This window comes from Sturnus vulgaris, chromosome Z (genome assembly GCF_052056855.1).
Source record: "Sturnus vulgaris isolate bStuVul1 chromosome Z, bStuVul1.hap1, whole genome shotgun sequence".
Lineage (NCBI taxonomy): Eukaryota > Metazoa > Chordata > Aves > Passeriformes > Sturnidae > Sturnus > Sturnus vulgaris.
The window spans coordinates 74,991,914-75,013,477 of record NC_142283.1 but is presented as its reverse complement, the minus strand read 5'-3'; the positions used below and the strand labels follow the sequence as shown (position 1 = coordinate 75,013,477).

Sequence of the window (21,564 nt, the reverse complement as noted above, 5' to 3'; positions counted from 1 at the left end):
TTGTATCTCCTAAGGGTCCACCAAGTCTAAATCCTTCCAATTTTTACACAACCAATTTCCTGTAGAAATAAGCTACCCAAAATCTCTTACTTTTGAGCAGGCACAAAGTTCCTTCTACACCTACCTGTCAAGAAAGCTTCCTTTTTGTCTTTTTAGATTATATTTTCTATCAGTTCATCAACTTTATGAGAATGTTGAGATCATAACCTTCATATACATTTACTTGTATTTATAATATGTTAACAGCAATTATATGTCCTGTACTTTTAGTTTGATTACTCCATCCCCTCCTGTCTCTGTTTCCCATCCATATGGGGACATAAACAGGTCTCTTCCTATCATTCTCTTCTCTTCCTCATCCAAGCCTCGTCCCTAACAGCCTTTTCCACCAGCACAGATTCAGCTGCTATTGCTGTAGTGACAGCTTGCAGATCTAATTTTTCTGCTTCAGGACTGACTCCTGTCCAACCCAAAATCTTGGTCCATCTTTCCAGCATCTCCTGATTATGTTCAACTGTCAGAACATGCTCAATATGTATAAAACTGAGCCTTGAACTTTTCCAGCCAAAACCTGTCTTTTCTATCCTCCTCTTCCATTCTCAATCATTTTGAACAATATTATCATTCTCCTTGTCAGTCATGCTCCTTCCTAGGCATCATCCTTAGTTTGGTTTTCTCCTTCTCCCCGTCTTCATATCTGGGCAACAGCCAAATGTTGAAGAATCATTCTGCAGAACACATCTTACAAATCTAAGATGTGGCCTTGTCCATCCACCCACACAGAACAGACTCTTCCCAAAACTTCATTGAGCTATCACAGAATGGTTTGGATTGAAAGGGACCTCAAAGATCATCTATTTGTCCATTAGCAGGAGTGGAAACACTTTCAACTGGACCAGGCTGGTCAATGCCTTATCAACTCCTTGGTCACTTCCAGGGATGGAGCAGCTGCAGCTTCTCTGGGCAAAGGCTCCACTGCCTCCCTCATCACCCTCACAGAAAAAAATTTCTTCCTAACAGCTGACCTAAGCCTGCCCTCTTTCAGTCTGAAGCTGTTCCTCTGTACTTCACTCCAGACCTTTTCAAAAGCCCCTCTCTAGCTCTCCTGTAGCCCTTTAGGCACAGGAAGGTGCTGTGAGGTCTGCCTGGAGCCTTCTCCACCCTGAACAGCACCAACTCTCACAGCCTGTCTTCACAGGAGAGGTGCTCAGCCCTCTGAGCATCTTTGTGGTCTCCTCTGTACTCAGTCCAACAGCTCCATGTCCTTCCTGTATTTGGGGCCCTGGAGCTGGATGCAGCACGGCAGGTGGGGTCTCAAGAGAGTGGAGTAGAGAGGCAGAATCATGCACATTTAAGTCACAGCAAATATTATCCTATCCAGAAGCTATGCAGGGTTAAAAAATAGAGTATTTTTGCACTCCTTTTCACCATCACCCACTGTGGCAACTCAGAATTTCTTTGGTTATGAATTCATTCCTGGAAGGGGTAAAAAGGGTGTACTGTGTACATTTCCTGCACAGGGCTGAGAAGAGGTGAAGGGTGTGATGTGCTTGACTTACCTTTAACAGTCTGAAAGTTTGTGACCTATTCTAAATATCTTCTAGGATTCCTGCAGAAAGGAGAGAGAGACATTTCCAGACATTTGTGCATTCTTCACTTTTTCCGTGCTAGGATGGGCAATATCACCTTCTGGGCATGCCTGTCCCATTATAATGGATAACTCAATAACAGACATAGACTGAATACCTGAGTGGGACTCATCTAACCTAATTTGAGACATCCAAAAGTTAAGAAACTCATGTCTGAGGCTGTCATCTAAGTTTGTCATCTAAGTTTCTCTCATAATCAATAGAGGGAAATAAATACCTCTGGAGGAATTTTATTTTACAGAAATAGATTTTGAAACCTGTCAAACTAATAGGCAAGTCCAAATAGAAGTGTGCTTTTTAGCTAATTTTAGGCATCAATTTGCTAGGGTTCTCGGGCTCCAAAATAGTGGTTCTTCATCCAAAGTGTAACTTAGAATGAAAAAGGTCCAATACTGCTTAAAAACGAGATAAAATCAGTGCAGCCTAAAGTGAAGAGTTCACAACCAATGTGGGGAAACCTGAAATGTGTCTTGGATGTTTGTTGCCCAGATAAAGCAGTTTGGGATTCAGAAACCAGGCATCCTGCAGCAGAGTCCACTGACTCCTGTTCCATTAGATGTGCTGTGAACTTGCTTAACACACTAATTGTCAGCACTATGTTCATTCTGTAACTTTTCTTTAATTAATAATGTTTAAGGCCATCAAGACCTCCACGCCTCTGTAAGGTGGCTTCTCCTAACACCCAGGCCAAATTCTCTCTTTGTTTTACTGCAGAAGCCTGCAGCAGCTTGGTCAAAGCGCTGCATTTCCTCTGCATCCAGGCAATAGCATCCCAAGTCTATCTACAGCTGGCTGAACATTTTCCATGGAAATTACTTTTCAGATAGAATCCTTGGTTTTGTGAAAAGGGAGAATGTAAGACTTGGATACAAGCACTGAACATACATCTGCTTTTCAGAGAAAGATTCAGTTTAGTTGAACTTTGAAAAAACTGTTGTACTGCAATGCGCAACTTCGTTAACTTGGGGGCCTTCACTTAAATATTTTTCCATGTAACTCTTATCAACACAAATGACAAAACCAAATTCAAACCTCTGTCCAGGAGTCACCTGTATCAAAACATGCAATTATCGTCAGTGTTGTTAGATGACATGTGGATTAGATCTCTAGTTGTTGTACTTTACACTTTTTATTAAGCAAGAAAATATTAATAACATAACACCTTGAATGCAGTTGATTTTGAGCCTCTGTCCATCATGGTGTTTAGAAGTCCACCTGTAGCACAAAAATTCCCAGCCAAACATGGATAACAGTCAGGTGAAAAAATTGTCTTCTTTCCTTAGACAATGTACTGTCTATCTCCTCATACCATAAGAGATCTTTTTCCATTATTTGAACTAGAGGAATTTGTCACCTGTTTGGCTTATCAGGTAAGAGTGACTTAAATATGAGATTATCTGCTCTAAGAATCACAGAATGGTTTGGGTAGGAAGGGACCCTGAAGATCATCTAGTTCTAGCACCCTGGCATGGACAGGGATACCAGGCACTAAGCCAGGACTTAGAAGTGTTTTTGTCCTGTGCAGTGGCCCCTTTCAAACTAATGGCTAACAGGGCACTGGTACTCATCTTCCTGGCTTTGGACTTTCAGGCACCCCAGCAAGGAAACCGCCCCCAGCTCACACTAATGAGCTGCTGTTATTGCTGCACATTCCCACCGTGCAGATACGGCTTTGCCAAGCTCTGTGAAGCTGCCTTCACACACAGCCCCACGGTGGAAACCAGCTGGGCAGCTGTGCTCACCCCCACTAACACAGCAGAGAATATTTAGGTGAATCGGGGTGGAGGGGAAAGCAGCGTGGAGCCTGCAGAAGGAGCTCTGAGCAGGTGGAGCAAATGAGGACGATGAGCCTTTGTGGGCACGGTGAAGCTGCAGCCCAGGTGCTGGGCTCACAGAATGGTGGGCAAGCAGATTTTGCAGGAGCAGGCTGCACCAAAGCACTGAGTCGGCAGGAACTCCCTGGGAGGAGCAGCCTGGTGGCTCCGGTGAGTGGGGGGCCACAATGCTGTGGATCAGCTGAGGTATTTTTAACAATTATTTTGATATAAACAGCTCTGAACTTGAGGAGCTCCATGTAAATGGGAAGCAGTGGGGCTTGTAATTAGATTTGTGTACACTTTCATAAATTGCTGGAAAACATCAAAGCCGTGATAGAAGGCTGTGGTGCACTTTATTTCCTTCTTCTGTTCTTCTGTTAATTGAATGGTTGATGTGTGGATAGGAAGCGTTGGCTTCGCAGAGTACTATTTACAGACCCGCTGACAGCTGCACTGTGAAAATTAACAGGAACAGAGCAGCCTCTGTCACAGCTCTTCCCATGAGAGACTTGCTTCAAATTAGATCATTTCTTTCATAGGAGAAACTTTCCTCATTGCTCCTCCCTTCTTCACAAATACGCACACACATCCAGCTGCACACTCCCCTTCTCCCCTCAGGCTCATGGCAGCCTTTAGTGCTCAGAAGGGTTTGTCATTTTCCACAAAGTTGGGGTAGTTAGGCTGCTGTTTAGAACCTGTAGTGCATTCCATTTCCAGCAAGACATATTCTTCAGGAAGCCATCCAAATCTGTGAGACGGCTGCATGGAGCCACAGCTTCATGTTTGCAGGTCTCACATTAACTAGAACATTCCTTTCATCCGCCCAGAAATTCTTCTAGGCATCCTCTCAGACTTCTACTGTTGGAACTGTGGTCACTATTGATCCTAGAGAAAATCGCTGTATGCTAAACACCATAAAAACCTCTAACAGGACAGTTCCTACACTCAGCAGTTTGCTAACTAAAAGGCAGGGTTAACCTGGCTGGATGAATTATTTCGAAGTGTCAATCAAAGTATAAAACTTCAAGGTCATCTACTGTAGGGTCATCTACTTTTGTTACAGTTGATGGAGAGGGTCTAGGACCTGAGACAGACTGTCTTGAGTAGCAGAGGGTTTAGAATTGATGCCCAAAATGCCTGAAATTAGATCATCTGAATGTCTCTTTAAAATAGACAAGACACAAGAGAGAAGCAAAAGAAACAATAATACATTGTATGGATGTGAACCAGTCTTTTACATAATTAATTTATATGTTTAGCCTGTTCTTAGCCAAGTGACAGCAGTTCTTGCTCCTGGTTCCCATAGAGAAGTAATAACCAGTGAACAGCTGAGAATCTAAATCTTAATATTTATTGACATCTGGGAAATACAAAATTAAGAATATCAAACTTGAAGCCTTCAGTTCACCCCCTCCCTTCCCAAAAATGCCTTCAATACATCCCAGTAACATAAACAGAACCATAGACAAACCCATAGCATAAACAGATAACAATCAAATAGACCACGATTCAGAGTATTAATTAACTAACAAAATTTACTTTCGTTGAGAGTCCAGCATGGGCTCCAGTTCTCAATTAATAAAAGCCAAATTGTGAGAGTCAGTAGAGACAGAGTCACTGAGCCCCTCAGGCTCACAGGATAAATAGAATCACAGTATCACAGAATCCTCAAAGTTGGAAGAGTCCCACTGTCAACCCAGCACCACCTTTGTAACTCCTAAACCACATCACCCAGATCCAGATGCCTCTTACACATCTTCAGGGATGGTGACTCCACCAGGGCAACCTATTCCAATGCCTGACAACCCTAACTGATTTTTTCCTAATATCTAGTCTGGATCTCTCCTGCCTCAACATAAGGCCATTTCCTCTGATATTCCACTGCAGGCATAGTAGGAAAGACTAGTCCCCAGCTCTCTATAACCTCCTCTGAGGCAGTCAGAGAGAGCCATAAGTTCTTCCCGTGAGCTTCCTCTTCTTGAAACTAAAACAGGAAAAGGAAAATCTATTAGACTTTTCTTTTATATAATCACAGAAACATAAAGAGGAGATTTTCAGAGGTAATCCAGGCTGAAAATTGATGAAACTCCAGCATCTAAGTGTCCTTCATGACTCATACCTGACTTTGGCTGAAAGTTAGTTGCCCAAAGTCACAAAGTCTAGGGCAGAATAAGGTAGCATCACTGCCAGTCTACCTGTCCAAATTAATGCAGAAGGCTGAGACCTGCTTTTACACAATTGATGTTACAGAAGCTGATGGGTGAAAATGGAGATGTCGACTCTGACCCTTTTTTCCTCTTTTCTGTGGAACTCTATAAAGAACACATATTCCTTGCAACGTCTTTGGGCAGCATAGAGGCTGTCTTGTTTAACTCAGAGCAAAGCACAGGACATTCATTCCTTCTATTAAAAAATAGTAATACTGTAGGAACCCATTAATGAGTCATCAGCAACAGGCTTGGCCCTCTTTCCAGTAATGAATGATTTTTTTTGAATATGCTACTTAAACATCATTTATAAAGGTGTGTGTTGTCCTTTAAGATGAAAAACAAAGCAGTAGACATGTAATACCTACATGTTAGTTTGCAGCCATTTCTACCACCAAAGTCCAGCAACTCTTGATAGCTCATGTCTGCTTTTTGTTGGGTAGTGGGCTCTGGATGGAGGGAGGAAAAAGCTCATAGACTTCATCCCACCACCTCCATCAAGACTGCTGGTTCTACAAGCTTTGGGACAGCAGTTTCCCAGTGTTGCCATAATTTCCCTTAATTCTTTCTATAAAAAGTAAAATTGTAAGACTGCGTTCCCTGCCTCTCCCACAGTTTCATATATTAACTAATTAATCATTAATCATCTCTGGGTCCCAGAGCAGAGGTCCAGGCAGCCTGGCTGCCTGACACAGCATGTGAATCATGTTGGCACCAAAGGTGGCCTTCACTTCTCTGGGTAAATCTCCAAATCCACACAGTCATCGAGCAGGACACTGGAGTGAGTTGTGGGACATGACAGACATCACTGGACATCTTCCCTGGGCTTCTCTGTTCCCTCTGACCTGCAGCATTCACTGCCTCCAAACAGGATACAAGTGATAACCACTTGAGCCACATTACCTCATTTCAGAAAAAAAAATTGATTGGTACCCACTCACCCATCCACCACAGGTCCAAGGGGAGTTGGGCATTAAATCAGCAGCTGTGGAGGTGGCCATGGGGAAGCAGGAAAGCAGGAACAGGATGATGCCACTGCTGAGAGTTGCCCAGGTCCTGGTGATAACAGCAGCCCCTGCAATTCTTGCTCCACTCAACTCTTATCTGTGTGAGATTAGGACTGGAGGGGCTAAAAAAATTCACAAGCAATGACCTTCCTTGGATATCAGAGTCACTGATAAGCCTCCAGCCTGGGAGATATGAAACAGTCCCTGCCTGCCAAGGGAGTTCCTGGCCTACTGGAGGTAGCTCCACTGGGCATCACCACCTTCCTCTAATAAGGATTAAAGATGTCAGCATTGTCTTTACCTCTTCTGCTTGCTTTGGGGGCATTTCTTTCTTCCTCCTTTTCTCTTCCTGTATCTTTTGATCTAAGCCTCATTTATATCAGTGGGAACTTCCTACATAGTTAAGTAGGCTCTGTATCAGCATTAAATCACTTTGGATGCTTCTCATTTTTTCCCTTTAATTCTCTCCTTCCTAGCCTTGCTCAGGTATGTGATCAGGATCGATAACATACATTCTTGTGAGGAAAACAGAAAGATCTTAGTAACTGGTAGAATGTTATCTCTATCCAAAACATAGCATTAGCAGTAGCAATTATCCAAATGTGTCTTGCAAAATTCAAAATTAATTTTTAGAGGACACAGATGTTTTCAATGAATCAAAACAATGACTTTCAAATAAGACGCAGTTGAAGCTCACACAAATTCACAAATTCTACCAGACACCAATGTCTTTGTTTCTTATGTCCACTGGCAAGTGAAATCACATGGAGGACCATGCTTGACTTCCTATTCCAAAGGTCTGTCTGGTTGGTGCTCACAGGAATAGTGGTTGTGAAGGTGGCATGTTTCAGTCTTTGTGGAGTGTAATGCAGCAAGGGCAGATCCTTCAACATAAACAAACTTCTTATTTCACCAAAACCCAGGAGAGCTTCATTGAATTTACACCACTTCATAGCTTCAGTTGACCATCTGTTTCTCTCGTATATTAAAGCATGGGTGACACCTTCCTGAAAGCAGAATATTTTCTCAATTAACTGTGAAATCATAGAAAAATTTGGGTTAGAAGCAACCTTTAAAGCTCATCTGGTCCAGCCCATGGCTGGACAGGGCTTGGTGATCTCCAGTTTAAATATTCTTTAAAAATTCAAATCTTTTACTATCTCAGTTGAGCAATATGGTTTGCACCACGATAGCCTGGAGTCTTGCAGCATGGCAGGGATCAGGGAGGCACAGTCATGTGCAGGCTGTTGGCAATGCAGTGCCATGGAAATGTTCTTTTATGTCATATGAACAGCTGAAATACATCTGCCCAGCTTGCCAGCCCGTCCTCACTTCTCTTTTTTTTTTCCCCCAAGTCATCATAGGCTATTCATGTCTTCATCCTGAGCTGCCAAAGAGGTGTGGTGCTCTTGTGAGCAAAGTCCTGAAGCATCAGGATCTTCATAGATGGTAGAGATGCTACTTTGCTTTGACAATAGTCAGTTGAGTTTATGACTCTGGAATAATTCCACTTCTCTTATTTTCATCCTTGCTTGTTTTACTGAAAGGAAAGATCATTCATAGGCTCTATACTGCAGCTACGAAACATGTTCTTAATAGTAATAATAATTTCTAAAACATACTAAGCCTTTTTTGGTGTAAAGATATTTTATGGGGAAGTATATTTTTAGTTAATATGGAACTAAACATACCTGATCTTTCAAATCATGTTGCTCTTATTGGAAAGGGGAAATATGCAACATTTTCTTTTGGATTCTGGATTTTATGTTTTTCTTCAAATAGACAAAAAATCATTTCCTGCTTTCACAGTCCTAAATATCAGGAAAGAATTTCTAGTCTGGTGGTGTAACAATACCTCCTACTTCATAATGCATTAAAGAAGGTGAATGATTTTGTGAGGACTTTTATCTTTCATAAATGAGCTGAAAAATGCAGAAGTGCTTGAAGAAGTCTGCTTTTAAGTTTAGGTTTTTCAGATATCTGGCTTTGATTCGAGAGGCATACTAACACCTGGGTTATATATTGAGTTCTTCCTAATTAGAATTGGGTACAGTGACACCAGGACTCAATGATTCTGTTGCCCTGTGGAAAGCAATAACTTTAGCTCTGAGAGACACCTGGTAAGTAGTGAATGGGCAAATAAAACCTAAATCACGCTTCCACTCCAAATAAATTAACAGCTCTGGAGACCTGTGAAGGGAAGTACCTGCAGCAACTCTCTCTGCTTAGACATTGCATGAAGAATCTTCTCTACTGAGAGAGCAGCATTATCAAAGGGTCCATCACTACAGTCCTGGATGAATGCTTCCTTTCCCCTCTCCATCTCTGTCACTCTCAAGAGTGTCTAAACCAGCTCTCAGGACTGTACAGTGGAAATAGCTCCTAGTGACTGCTGTCCTACTCATCTTTCAGGTGAGACATGAAATTGAAGCCCTGAGTTCAGAAAAATAACATATTTCACAAGATGGGAGGGATGTTAGTCCTGGCCTTTTGGTCACCTTCCAGCCTGGGTAATTACATTTCTGCCTAGCTGAAATTCCCACTGCTCTGCAGTTTAATTGGACAGTAGCTTCTCTTTTGCTTGCCTAAAATCCCAGGCTGGGGTCAAACCCCACTGTCTAATTCAGCTGCTCTCTTTTCAGTAGAGCTGCATAGGTATTTCCAGAAAAAATTCCAAATTTGTTTTCAGACTTAGGAGACATCACGCCAAATGGCCTGAGGTGACAGAGCCCAAAGCAAAGAAATCCTCCTTTGGCTTTTATGCCTTAACATCAAGGATCCTCACATGGAAATTACCCTGATTGTCTTGCTGAAAGTCAGCATCCTCCCAGCTCTGCTTTGTAGTCACAAAGGGAGTGCTAAGGCAAAATTTCCACCACAAGAAAAACCATTTCTGTGGTGACACTTAGGAATACAGTCATTGCCCAAAAGAGGAACATCCAGCAGAACCTACTCAATTAAGCATCTTTGTGTTCATGGCTGACATTTTGGAAGGTATTTTATAGGATCTGCATATCCAGGATCTTATACTCAAGAGCTTTAGTCACTGGAACTTTAATATAACAAAATTTTTTAAAATATTTTTGGCCCAGAACTTTTACCTGGCTCCATTTGAGCTAATGAAGATGTAAAGGTCCACCTACACGAAACACCCTTCTGTTAAAGTACTTACATGTTTGCCTCCAGCAGGAGATTCACTAAGCTTAAAGTGAAACAAAATTTAATGACTTTGGCAAATTAGGCCCAGATTCATCAGTTTTGAAGAAAAAAGGTGTCTAACCATCTGTGGAGATTAGTAACCTACTGAATCAGAGCAGATTTACAGGGCTGGCAGGAAAAGGAAATTCAAGCATATATTCTGCAAGGCCAGACCTTCACAGAACTTTTTCTAAGAATATTGTTCTAGGGAGAAGCAGGTGGACACCTGAGCTAGCAGACAGGGATGGGAAGCAGAACAGCCTCCCTGGAAGCAGAAGCAGTAAGAGACCTGCTGAGCCACTTAGGTGATCACAAGTCCATGCATCAGATGAGATCCATCCTAAAATGCTGAGGGAGCTGGTGGAAGAGCTTGCCAAGCCACTATCCATAATTTATCAACAGTCCTGGCTCACGTGGGAGGATCCCAGATGACCAGATGTGCCAGTGTGAACATGGATCCATCAGAAGGGCTGGAAGAAGGGTCTAGAAAAATCCAGGCCTATCAGCCTGCCCTTGGTCCCCAGCAAGGTTATGGAACAGATCATCTTGAGTGCTATGGCACCTACAGGGCAGCCAAGGGATGAGACCCAGCCAGCGTGGGTTTAGGGAGGGCAGGTCCTGCCTGACCAAGCTGATCTCCTTTGATGACCAGATGGCCCATCTGGTGCCTGCCTGGACTTCAGCAAAGTCTTTGACCCTCTCTCCCACAGCATCCTCCTGGAAAAGCTGGCAGCCCATGGCTTGGACAGAAGCACTCTTTGCTGGGTTAAGAACTGTCTGGATGGCCGGGCCCAGAGAGTGGTAGGGAATGGTGCTGCATCCAGCTGGCAGGCAGTCACCAGTGGTGTCCCTCAGGGATCAGTGCTGGGCCCAGTCCTGTTTTATTGATGATCTGGGTGAGGGGGTTGAGTCCACCATCAGCAAATTTACAGGTGACACCAAGTTGTGGGGGAGTGTTGAAGGGTAGGAGTGCTCTGCAGGGGGACCTCGACAGGCTGGAGAGATGCACTGAATCCAGCAATGGATGGGGCCCTGGGTCCTGGACTTTGGCCACTACACCTCCCTACACTGCTACAGGCTGGGGACAGAGTGGCTGGACAGTGCCCAGGCAAAAAGGGGGTGCTGGTTGACAGCTGACTGAACATGAGCCTGCAGTGTGCCCAGGTGGCCAAGAAGGCCAATGACACCTGGCCTGTATAAGGAGTAGTGTGGCCAGCAGGAGCAGGGAGGTCATTCTTCCCCCATACTTGGCACTGACGAGGCTCCACCTTAAATACTGTGTCCACTTCTGAGCCCCCCAACTTAGGAAGGACATTGAGATGCTGGAGTGTGTCCAGAAAGGGGCAAAAAAGTTGGTGAAGGGTAGCGTAAGTCCTGTAAGGAATGTCTGAGAAACCTGGGGTTGTTTAGCCTGGAGAAGAGGGGGCTCAGGGGGAACCTCTACATTGCTCTCTACAACTCTCTGACAGGAGGCTGTAGTCAAGTGAGAGTCAGTTTCTTCTCCCAGGCAATAGGATAAGAGGACACAGTCCTAAGCTGCTCCAGGCGAGGTTTAGGTTGGACATTAGGAGGAATTTCTTCACAGAAAGGGTGATTGTGCATTGGAGTGGACTGCCCCTGGGAGGTGGTAGCGACAGTTGCTGGTGCTCGAGAGGTGTTTGAGAAAGGACTGGATGTGGCATTCAGTGCCATGGTCTGGTGTCAGGTCATAGGTTGGACTCATTTATCTCAAAGGCCTTTTCCATCCTAGTTGATTCTGTGATCTTTCCCTGCTGCCAGGCAGTAATGTTTGGACTCTTGAAAAGCTTTTACTTAATTTATGTATACACTCCATTTGGAAGACCATATCTAATGGGAAAAAATTCCAACAACCCGGCAATAGATTTGTTTTCCTTTGCCTTTAAATGAAATATCAATGGATGGATATTTTATTTTTAGCTGAATATGAAATTTCACAAGCGACCTGTCAAGCTCCTGTTTTCAAGAATGACTTTATTTCACACGTCAAGACAGGCTGGGAAATTAGTTTTTCTCACAGAGGACTCTGATTAGGGATTACAAAGTGAGTGTGGTGCAGAGTGATTTTTCCTCCATCTTTTCCCTCACCCCACCAACCGAGAGAGTACCTGACTCTGCTGACTAAGGGGAGCGATTCATTACCACGTGCGGGAGGGGGATGGGAAGAAAGATAGTCATATTAAGTAGACTTGCTGGCCCAGGAGAGAATAGGAGAAGCATAATAATACTTAGCCCTTATCATTCTTTTCATCAGTAGATATCAAAGCACTTGCAAAAGGAGGTTGATTTGATGGGAAAAGAGATAAATTCCAGTTGCAAGCAGGCTATTGCAGACACCATCAGGAATGCTCACTTTCATGACAGTATCTTCTGACTGTGGGTCTGCAGGGTAGAGAAATGAACAGGTCCTTTCCTCCGAAAAATGCAGAAGTACATTTCAAACATTATTGACTTACCCAGTGTAACTCTCATGGGGTTGGCAAAATATGAGGTCCAGTCCAAGAACGAGAGAGAGCAAGGAGATTATGTATTACTAGTAAATGACAGAGCAGACAGGACCTATTGCCTCTGTCAGCAGACAACAGCTGATTTATACCATGGTTTAACTCCTCGTGGAAGCAATAAATAGTCCAGATGAAGGGCTGCAGCATTTTTACCCTATGGAAAATCTGGCCCATTCTGGGGTATTTCTATTGTTACTCAGCGGATTAGTAGAAGTTACTGGAGTAGAAAGTAGTCTTGGTCTGGTGTATATGAACAGCAATATTTGGCTCCACTGTTAAAAGTCCTGCACTGGCTGATCTGATAGAGTTTACTGCCTGATTTCCTTTGGGCCACATGAAAGAGCTGCACATGAGGAACCACATACTGAAAGCATCAATCCCAAGGTCAGTCTTCATATTCGAAAGCATTGCAGCATCTCTGCTGGCTACACATCTTTAACTGCTTACATGCACATCTCATTGCAGAGCACTCTCAGAAAAAAACCTCTTACATTTCTCTTCTGTCTTTGTAGTGTGAGGTCTAGCTTGCATCTATTTGCCAATGGCCTTTCTGCCCCGTGTATATGATAGCAATGTTCAAAGAGGCCTAAAGTCCTGCTGCGACAGGCAACCCAGAAAAACATCTCTCAGGAGGCAAGATGAGATCCCATTGGGTCAAACAGCTGCTGTGCAGTCACTATGACTCACATCAGAAGGGAAGAATACTCCAGGGGCAAGCACTTCATGTGGAAGTTACCCATGTTTTCATGATGCCATGTACAATAATAGCTTGGTTCTCAACAGTGTGAGGCATCAGCAAATGCCTGAGGCAGTTCTCTGGCCCTACGACTTCCAGGGCAAATAGAGATTGAAAGAAAAGGAGAAGGAAGAAGACACCAACTTATTTACACTTCTCTGTCATGCTAACAAGAGCAGGTCACATCTTCAAAACTCCTTCTGCAGAGATGAATATACTCTCACCTTATTCCATTTTAAAATCCTCCATCCTGCATTGTGCCCATCATGATGCAGGCTCTGCTCTGCATAACACAACAGCAGCTCTGAACAGCCCAATCTGCTGTGGACCAGTGCCTCCCTCCAACACAGCTGCAAATAGGTTTAAATCATTAGATGCAAGTTACCAAACAGTCTCTTGGATCAGGGTTAATTAAATGAGTGTTGAAATCTAATTAAGAACTGGTCCAGGTGATAATTAGCAGGAAATGTATGCATTAAAATATTCATTTGTCGATGAGCTGCAATTAAGAGTGTGATTTGGGGAAGGATCAATATCTGCATCATGTGATCTAAAGAAAAATTAAAAGTCACCCAGCCTTCAACAGAAATGCAGGGGAATTTTGGCTACAGGGTTTTTTTCTTTCCTCTCCTCCACTCCCCCTTCTGTTCTGGTTTTATAATAACTGCTGAAGATTGCTCTCCATCTTTGAATGGAGCATTCATCTTTGCATCCTTTTTTTTTTCCTGAAGCACTTCTTTCAAAACCTTGCTCTTCACCACATTGTGTGAGTGGGTTATAGATTTATTAGAGAGAGACTAACAGGTCAAAAAGAAAGATTCTTTGCCAATGAAAATCACTTTCTCCCAGAACAGATTGCTAATCCAAGGGAGCATCACTCATTGTGTGGTGTTAGATTGTTGGGGTCTTTTTTTAGCAGGTTAATTCCTCAAGTCTTTATTCATAACTGAGGATCTGAAGAGGCTATTGAATATGTATAGCTTAGACTTATATATATGTGCATCTATAGCTGTGGTTTACTACACTCTTCCCAATTTGTAGCAGAGCAATTCTGCTTTCACTGAGACTGTTTTTTCTGGTTACAGGTACATAGGGGGGTGTGTAACCCAGTTAATAATATTTTTCTTGTGTAATCCTAGAAAATTCCTCCTCTGGTAGGAAAACAAGGGTCCTGCAACAGTTCAGCTTCTCTGGCATGGAGCTGGTCTTCCTCTACTGCCACAGCCAGAAACTGAGCTGGTCATTTCCCCACTGACTGTACTTCCACCAGTGAATACAAGTTGGTCAAAACAGAAGCTACGGAAGCACAATTATTTCAGCTGCTCTTCGGCAGTGTCCTGACAGCTCACTGCCCATCTCCCTGGGCTGGGTGGCAGCCCAGCTCCCAGGGCAGTGCCCACTGCAGTCAGGGCTGCAGCCGGATTGTCCCTCCCCTACATCTCCTCTGTCCCTTGGGAGGCTGCCCTGAGGGGAAATAACCAACCCGTGAAATTAGGACTTCTTTGAAGACAGACCAAAAAATACCTTCCTAGGTAGATCTATTTCTTCTCATCTCTGCCTCCTATCTGAAATTTAAGAATTGCAGCTACTGACCTTTCATCTGGTTTTGGGAAGGAGAGGGATTTCATTAATTCCCAAAAGCACTACAGATTTCTGCAGGCAGCTCTGATGATCATCCGTCGTTCTGCAGTAGTGTTGACTGCAGACATAATCCTAATATTGTAAATCTTTCCTGGAAATGTGTGGGCTCTTTCTTGGTAGCCTCTATTTCCTACTGTTTATGGAGAGGAAGCTCAGGTTTATCCAGTACTATTTTTGCTCCCTTAATTTAGCAGTGCTGAAGAGATGCTGTTTCATGATGATACATACATCCTACCCAGCATACTGACTCCTGTCTCCAAGGCTGGGCAGGGATTTCTCACTGGACTTGGGGGTTACAAGACACAGCATTGTGAAACAGTGATCCACTTCAGGGGTCTGGAATGCAGAGACATCACACATTCCACCAAAACAAATTGGTCCAAAAATCCTACCACATTCAATGCAGCAAAGCCTCCTACATTTTGATGCACTTTTGCACTTCTGGTGTCCAGATCTTTCTGGGCCTGAAGGTTGAAAGAATAAAACAACAACTTTTGCAGAGAAAATGTAAATTATATCCTAGAAGCTTGAATTTTGGAAGAACCTAGAAGCTAGGCTGCTTGTATTATCCCTCCAGGGTCCTTTACTTCCTGATGCTCTCACTCTCTTGCAAGGGTCAGAATTCACAGCCTGATAGGCTGCATGGAAAACATCAGCACCTGGATCCCATTCTACTAAATCTGTGTTAGATGTATGGGTTGATGATCTGGTGTGCATCAGGCTTATTCCCCGTGTGTCTCCTTTTGTCCCTGTGCTGCAGGGAGCCTCTTCAAGCCTGGTGGTGAAGTTTGCGGACACGGACAAGGAGCGTACAATGCGGCGCATGCAGCAAATGGCAGGACAAATGGGCATGTTCAACCCCATGGCCATCCAGTTTGGAGCCTATGGAGCCTATGCACAGGCAGTAAGTATAGACACCAGCTCTCTGTGTGTTCATGGGAGGGGGAGTATCACCTGGAAATGTGCAAAAACTCGTGGGAGTGGACAAAAAACTGGAGCAGAAGAGGAAGCGGTGGCTTATCCATTAAACTGGTTACATGGTGGGAGTAAAAATTAGCCATGCCATCCAGAGGAGACTCTGGGAATCTCCCAGGTGTCTCCAAGGTGCCATAGAGAGTCCTAGCAGTTACTTTTGGCTGTGTATGGACTCATGCAAAACACTTGCTATGGGGGCTAAGCCACTGTTGTCAAATAACAGCAAAACTATACTTTGAGGATTTGGATAAAATAAACCTGCTCAGGTTATCCCAGTTGTCTGCCCCATGTCACCACAACCCTGCTGCACCTTGCATTGCTGTGGGTACCTTTGGAATGACCACAGGATAAAACAGAAGCTGTTGAGAGAAATGCTTTTAGATTCTCAAAGCATGATAGATAATAATTAAATATACACACACATATTCCCACAAGCAGTCCTACTGCCCCAAACAATATGATTGAAGCACACTGGGAAAAAATCCTGTTGTGCTAACTTCAGTTTTCCTGTGGACATACCAAAACTGAGAAGATGTGACCATACAGGGGGCTGGGCCCTTGATGATGTTCTGAAATAGATGCTTCTGGAATTACTTGTTTTCCTTATGCTAAAATTAACAAGGATCTGCAAGACAAGGTCAGGCTCAGGTAACTTGGATTCTCTGCCAGATATTTTTGAGGAAGATGGAGGTGATGCCTGCAGTGGACAGACATAATATTGCCCAGTGACTTTGGCTGCTTTCTCTGAAGCAGATTTTCAGGCAGTGACAGTGTATACAGATGCTTCATCTATTTGATGGCAAAATGTGGCTCTCTGTATGATTTGTGCATGGAAGGGAAGTGCTGTTGAACACGTTGTCCAGAGTAGCATCTTCCTGAATGGGAGACCCAAACCTTGCCTTAGATATGCAGGACCAGCTCAGGAATAACACTCTGGTGTGCCAATACTCCTTCCAGTACAATGACCACAAGGTTTTCCTTTCTGCCCTCTTTCTTCCTCATGTGTTGACACCAGGTATTTCCATCACACCACCATTTTCTCTTTCTAATTTGAAGGTCTTGACATTTCTGTTCTTCTATGATAGTCCTGTGCCTCTCTGAACACTTGGTGCAACCCATCCTACCCCTTGTGTGAGCCATGCAGAGTTGTGAGGATGTGCTGCTGTAGAGCTCCCCTGAAATTCCTCCTCTCCTTCCAGCTGCACCTCTTGGTGCACTTCTGGAGTTTTTATTCTCTCTCCTCTAAAAAATTCTACTTTTATTTCCATTTTGCTATCTTCATATTTTATTCCTAGTCAAAGTCAGTCTCCTCTGTTTCTTCCTTTGTTGTCTTCTCCTTTCCTCACATTATAGAAGAGCTATTTCCTCCTCAGCCTGGCTGTGTTTAACACTTCCCCTGGCCAAGGAAGGCTGCAGGAAGAGGAAAACAGACAGTGAATCCCAAATGAGACTAGGTCAATGGCCAGAAGACTTGCAGAGGGATGTAGCACCTTTGCCCCCGTGTACCAGAGGAATTAACAAGAGGCAATCCACACACAGCTTGGGACAAACTGTCAGGCAGAAGTTGCTTCAGTATTACTCTATAGACATTGGTCAGTCAGATGGAGAGATGGTAAGGACACAACTGTCCTGACGGTATAATCTAAAAACTCTTCTTGCATTACTTTTATCTATCATTATCTAGAGTAACTCCTTTAATTTCCAGACAAGGTTTATACTGATATGAGAGGATGCAGTCTGCATTTTTACACCACAAAAGTTTCCACTGTTTCTTACTGATAATAAAGGTGCATTATGGAGGGAGGTGAGAAATCAGGGCAGAAGGAAGAGGAAAAACAATTTCTGGTCTTCTCCCATCCACTTGAAACAAATGGATATTTTTCATGTTGATTTCTGTGAAAGCAGAATTGGACCCGTACTCTTTTTTTTATTTTATTTTTCTGATAAAAATGCTAATAAAGGGGAAAGAATAAGTTTTAGATCTTGACCCATTGGATATGACAAGCTGGTGACATCAATTACCCTGGGGACTTCAGAGCTGTCTAAATGATGGGATCACATTTCTGTGTGGCGCCTTGTACACCCAGAGCGTGCTCAGACGCTGTCTCTCAATCAGCCTCCCTATCTGCTCCATCTCACAGTCTCACATGAAAGGGAGGGAAGGGAGAGTGAGGCTCTGTGACGTTGCCTCGGTCCCGATTAATCCAGCTCGGACTGCTGGCTCTCAGATATCAGGGTGATTGGCACCTTGCAAATGCCAGCAGGAGATGGAGGAATCGATAGGGGACAGGGAAAGGGAGACAGCAGTTTTATTCAGGCTGGAGTCGAAGAGCTGAGGCAAGTCAAGAGGAGGGAAGGTGAAATATCAGGAGCAGGACTGTCATGATGGGTGATGCCACTGCCACCAGCAGCTCTTGTGACATTGGTTGAATAGTTTGACCCCCTGATCTTGTTCCCTCATGTACTAATAAACCTGATGATCAGATTATTTATTTTCTCTTCTCCCTCAGGGGCATGGCTCTCTCTTGTGCTGTCTCTCCATGAGCTTTCTCAGAGTGGTATGGCAGTAACATAAGTGTAAGAATTGTCTCAGTGCTTAATAGTAAGGCCAGAACAAGCATGAGACATCAGGCTCTGTGATTTGTACTCGTAGCCTGTTCCCAGCTATCCCCCAGCAGTCCAAGCCTGACTGATGTCTCTATATAAGAATTCCCAAGCAATCCCCTGACAGTGGTTTTTCAATAGTTTCTAATGGTCTGTCCCCATGGAGGTGGTTGTTCAGGACCCTGTTGCTGAAATGTCTTGATTAATTTCCCCCAGAGAAGCATCTTGCACATCACTGTGACTGGATTAGCTCCCAAGAAAGTCTCAATGCCCCAAGGTGGTCAGTGCAGCAGAAACCCCCATGGTGTGGCTATTTAAACCATGGGTTAGCCAACCCAGCAGCTGAGACCAGGCAGCATGGGTCTCAGTCCATTAAAGTTTGACAGATAAACTTTCATGCTGCCATCAGGACAGATTTGAGCCCCAGCTCCTCTCCAAGTTGCCTCCCTTCCAGCCCAGCAAATGCCACAGCTCTCCCTGCTGCTGCACATTGCCAAACCCCCCAGCCTCAACTTTAAAACTTTAACCTTGATAGCAGCCACGGTCTCATATCAGCCAAGCAACCAGTCCTGGGGCTCAGCAGCCATCTGGCCTCAGACACAGAGGCAAAAAAAACGAGGGAGCAAAGGGAGTTCTCCACTGTGTGTGGTTTTCCATCCCCTCCTCGTGCGTCACCTTTAAGCAGAGGAGACAAAGCTTGGCACCGACTCTGTGCTGTTTCAGTGACACAGAAAGTCACATCAGACCTACCTCACCTCTTTGGTATGCAGCTCAAGGCAAGTCAGATTTCATAGCTTCCTAAAGCTCCCAGAGCCCCTACTCTAATTTATTTCAGGGTGGGTTTTTTGATTGTTTTAGGTTTTTTCTCTTCAGCAATATCTTCCCATACTCATTTAACTTCCCCTTTTATGGAGCAATTATTTATTTTATTTCACAAGCGTACAGGACACCAGCTCTTTTCATTGTCAGTTTACTGTGGATCTACATCAGCTGGGTACTGACAGCTGTTTCTGCAGTCTAAGGCCAGGTTAAGGTATAGACCTGGACTCAGCCTGGAGAGAAAGAGAGTGATGCTACCTGGTACCACCTTTGATTTGTCTAGGCAGCAAGAGAGACACACTCTCCACTTCACAGAGCACAGCACACCTACTTAGGATGGCTAAACCCAAAATCACAAGCAGTGACAATCAAAACAGTCTGTGAATGGTGGTAGTATAATACTGGCACAAATAAGCTACAGTTCCTGCAGGTCTTTCTGTGAAGAGAAGGGGCAAGGAGTGTTTAGTGCCTGTCTCATGTCAGTGATGCCTCACCATGCAGAAAGGAAACGTGCACAGATCAAAAAAAGGGTGAGGAAGATGGGAAAATGCAGGAGAGCAAAGCAAGAACAAAGGAAGGAGCCTTGGAAAGTGACAGATACAGTATAAATTATTTAATTTTTAAATTATTTAAGATAAGATCAAAGTCATAAATCAAGTTTGCATAAAAAATGGGGTGGGACTGCTAGCCACAGACTTCTGGCCAAACTCCAGCCATGGGACTGATTGCATCCTGCAGCTGGGGACAGGCATAGAGCTGGTGTGTAAAAACAGACAGACTGGGTCAGAGACAACACAGGCAATGCTAACATTTGTTCTCTGGCCTGGAACAAGTCCTTCCTCAGTAAATCCCAGCTCTCCTCACTCTGAAAAAGTGCACATGGCTGCTGCTCCTGAACTGCAGACAATAACTGCAAAAAAAATTTGGAATGTCCAGCACAGCAGAGCTCTCAGGCATCATCTTAGGTGGTCTCCTTGGGAAGTTAGGACAGTAGTGACTACCATGCTGACCATAAAACCCTGGGTGCCCTATTCTGTCTCCCTGTCCAGCTCCTATGGAGATGAAAGGATATTTCTGCTAAATGATCTGAGGTAGTGCTGACAGGTAGATTTGCTTTTTTCCAATATTTCTTCAATTTGTACTGTGAAATTATTTTGGAGAGATACTTAAAAAAAAATAAAAATCAGCTAGCCCTATGAAATCAGAGAAAAATTACTGACTATATATTACCTTCTGGATATAATAGTTATTACATTTAAATTACCAAAATGGAACAGTATTTTTGGTAAATACTACCTGTTATGCAAATTATTTGCACTGATCCGTTCCAGAAAAGGAAGCTATTTTGAGGCCATAATACTTTCTAGCAGGGATAATACCATATTTTTGACCACCACCTCCCTGGTAATTTAGAAATAATGAACACTAAGATTTGGGCTCTACATCCAAGGTTTTTAAGTCTTTTGGTGGTTTTCCACAGTTCTCAGGAAGTTAGTAACTCAAGCTATTGCCAGATTTTGGAAAGACACTAAGACACATTAATTCAGGTGTTGCATATTTGTTTAGGGTTTTTTTTATATCCTAATTATATTTAAATTTTATTTTCAAAGCAGAAATTCCTATTTCCAAGAAAATATGAAGGACAATTCTGATCTTTCTACCAATTATTTTCTGATTGTTTCAAGGCTTGGAAAATATTTTTAGTTTTAACTCCCAATGGCCAGTTATGTATAGCAGACATGAATTTCACGATTACATGATTTTACCAAATATGAATTGTATTACTGCTTGATTGATTACTTTGCTTACCTATATCTATCACAGGGATACCATGAGGATTCATTAGCTAAGTCTTTGTACAGATCATTAGAGGTGCTTTTATTACTTTTATTATCATTATTGCTGAATGAAGAACATGAAAAGTCAAACAAAACATTGTGTGGTTCAGAGAGAAAGACAGAAAATAGCGCTGGAAAAAAGGCGAAAGTCATCACATTGTTCACAGTAAAACTGAAGGGCTATGATCACACTATTTCAGAAAGAGCTCATCAGAAGTAATTCCCCTTTCTCCTCTTCCCCTCCTTCAGTTTCACATACATTTCTTTTGGGGGATGGGGAAGGAAGTCTGTGCTTTTCCTATTTCTAGCAGGACTTTTTTCTCTGAGAAAGCTCCTTCATCCTCCAAGCAATTGTTCTTCCTGTAAGAAAAGGACAGTATTTCCTGCCCTTGAGCACCATTGCAACTTAAAGTAGGAAAAAGATGTGACAGACAAATCCTTACACGTGTTCTCTATTGATCAGCCAACAGTGCCACCCCTTCCCAGGCTTTGGATTGGCTTTTCCAGTGCCTCTACACCTGCTTCAAGCATTGGGATGGTGACTGCAGGCT

General features: G+C 43.4%; 1 protein-coding gene across 27 annotated transcripts in view; it reads left to right on the top strand.

Moving 5' to 3' along the window:
• Positions 1-21,564, top strand: part of CELF4 (CUGBP Elav-like family member 4) — a 710,355-nt gene that overhangs the window by 599,375 nt on the left and 89,416 nt on the right. For all 27 annotated transcript variants that reach the window (XR_015799437.1, XR_015799436.1, XR_015799438.1 and 24 more), the window contains exon 6: positions 15,538-15,681. Coding sequence is in view for 24 of the 27 variants with exons in the window: in XM_088156391.1 (XP_088012517.1) it covers positions 15,538-15,681 (144 nt within the window). In the remaining 3 variants the exon portion in view is untranslated. The remainder of the gene's footprint in view (positions 1-15,537; positions 15,682-21,564) is intronic.